The 1,832-nt window shown below is 58.1% G+C and overlaps 1 protein-coding gene across 1 annotated transcript; it reads left to right on the top strand.

Annotated features, from left to right (window-relative positions):
* Window positions 1-595: 595 nt before the first annotated feature.
* BBK36DRAFT_1131467 (hypothetical protein) lies at window positions 596-1,832 on the top strand (the record flags this gene model as incomplete). The annotated part of the gene is made up of 1 exon (XM_024891980.1): window positions 596-1,832. A coding segment is annotated over one exon (1,237 nt), but the record flags the coding sequence as incomplete, so codon positions are not given.

The following is a 1,832-nucleotide window of genomic DNA, read 5'->3' as shown; positions in this document are numbered from 1 at the left end:
TGGGCTTTCTGGGGATCTCATCCAAGATAAAAACTGCCGTCCACGGCTCACAGCAACTCGGTGATTGTTTCTATCTCTCACTCGCCCTTCCAGCGATCCAGCGCTTCATCGGTCAAGCCCCTGGCCAATGCAGTTCGGGTTCGGGGGGAACCACCCATCAGTGACATCAAGGGGTGTCTTGCCCGGGTACCCAAGTCCTATTTGTACCGCCAGTCCAGACTCAATCGTTCAGGTTGGTCCAAGCCGCTGACTCGTGAGATTAGTAGAGCATTCATTATTGGAACAATCGAACAATCAACCCGAGACGCAACAAAGAACCTGAAAAATCCCCGCAGATACCCGCAGCCTCTGGAGCGGCCCGCGCCTGGTTTGGGTCGGCTCAACTGCTATTGACTCGTACCCGGCTCTAGTAGGTGGGAGATCTGGAACGGAATCTGGAACCTTATCGCTGTAGCTTCAGTGGCGCCCGCCAGTTCCCAGGGGAAAATCCAGCATCCATCACTCCCGCTGTAAGTGCCGCCCACTCAGGGCCGGGGACAGCGGCCAGATGATGCCGCTCTTCTCCACCAGACTCGACTTCCTCGATGCTGGAACCATGAACAGTCAACCATCGCCCGGCCAGACAGACGAGGAACCGCCCATCAACATCCGCATCAGCACGAGCCCTCCCATCAGCATCCCCTTCCATCTGCGGCAACGGCCCCGATTCTACGAGACATATGCGTACGAGCCGCCGCAGCACCACGATGACCCCCTCGATGTCCCGTCTCTCCTCCAGCCTCCCCAGGCGAACTATCAGACGTATCAATCGATGATGCGGCTTGATCCCTCGTCGTCCATCGTCACATCCATGCCGACAGACTCCCTCTTCGCCCATACGACCCCCGTGCAAGACCTCGGCGACGTTGTGCAGTTCAACCAGGAGAGGGCAAATGCCGTCCAGAGGAGAAACGAGGCGTCGCAGATCCAGTGGCTCAACACCTCGTTTGACTGGGAAGGCGACGTCTTGACAAGCCAGGGGCTGCCCCTTGGTCGGCATTCTCATGTCCATGTCTCAAGCCTGGATGTCTGTCCGGAGGAGACCTTTTCTGCCGATACGCGGCTTTTTACCGACCAGTTGAGTGACAGCCTTGGCGAGTCGCCATGGCAGGCCAACGGATACTATCCGGGCAACACACACGAGCATTTGGATCACAGTACCCTAGCCCTTCAGGATGGCCATCATAGGCATGCCGCCGGCCTTGCTTCGGAACTGCGACTGCACGGACGAACAGGCGGCTCCAACAGTCAACAAGGGTTTGCGGCGGAAGCCGGCGTGGAGCAGATGGTGAGGACTCTAGATTCGGTGTTCACCCGCATATCCATGGCGCCGGACGCCACCGGACCCCATGACGCACATCGCACCTTTATGTGCCCCTATGCCATGAGATACCCAAGCCGCGTAAGCTACAGCTGCTTCCAGAGGCTCAATACAATCCCCTACGTGAAGCAGCATCTGAGACACAACCACCATGACGCCATCCGATGTCCCCATCGGTGCCAGAATCGAAGACAAGGGCCCAGACCTCCGCGAAGCCGGCCCATCGCCGGCCTCTCTTTTGGCGCAGACATGTGTCTCCAGATTAACAAGCAGCGGAGTGACCGGTCCAAGACGCACAAGGAGCAGTATGAGCGCATCTACCAGATCCTGTTCCCCGGTGCGGATCGCATCTCCGACCCCTACATTGGGAATTCGACGGTCAGGTGGCTCAGGGGTCTCTTCAAGTTCATGGAGACCCACGGCACTGATTGTCTGGCCCCCGTCTATGCGCAGCTTCCAGGCACGATATCAT

Source organism: Trichoderma citrinoviride (assembly GCF_003025115.1).
Source record: "Trichoderma citrinoviride strain TUCIM 6016 unplaced genomic scaffold BBK36scaffold_227, whole genome shotgun sequence".
Taxonomy (NCBI): Eukaryota; Fungi; Ascomycota; class Sordariomycetes; order Hypocreales; family Hypocreaceae; genus Trichoderma; species Trichoderma citrinoviride.
The sequence above is the reverse complement of the archived record's forward strand: the minus strand, read 5'-3'. Positions and strand labels throughout refer to the sequence as shown.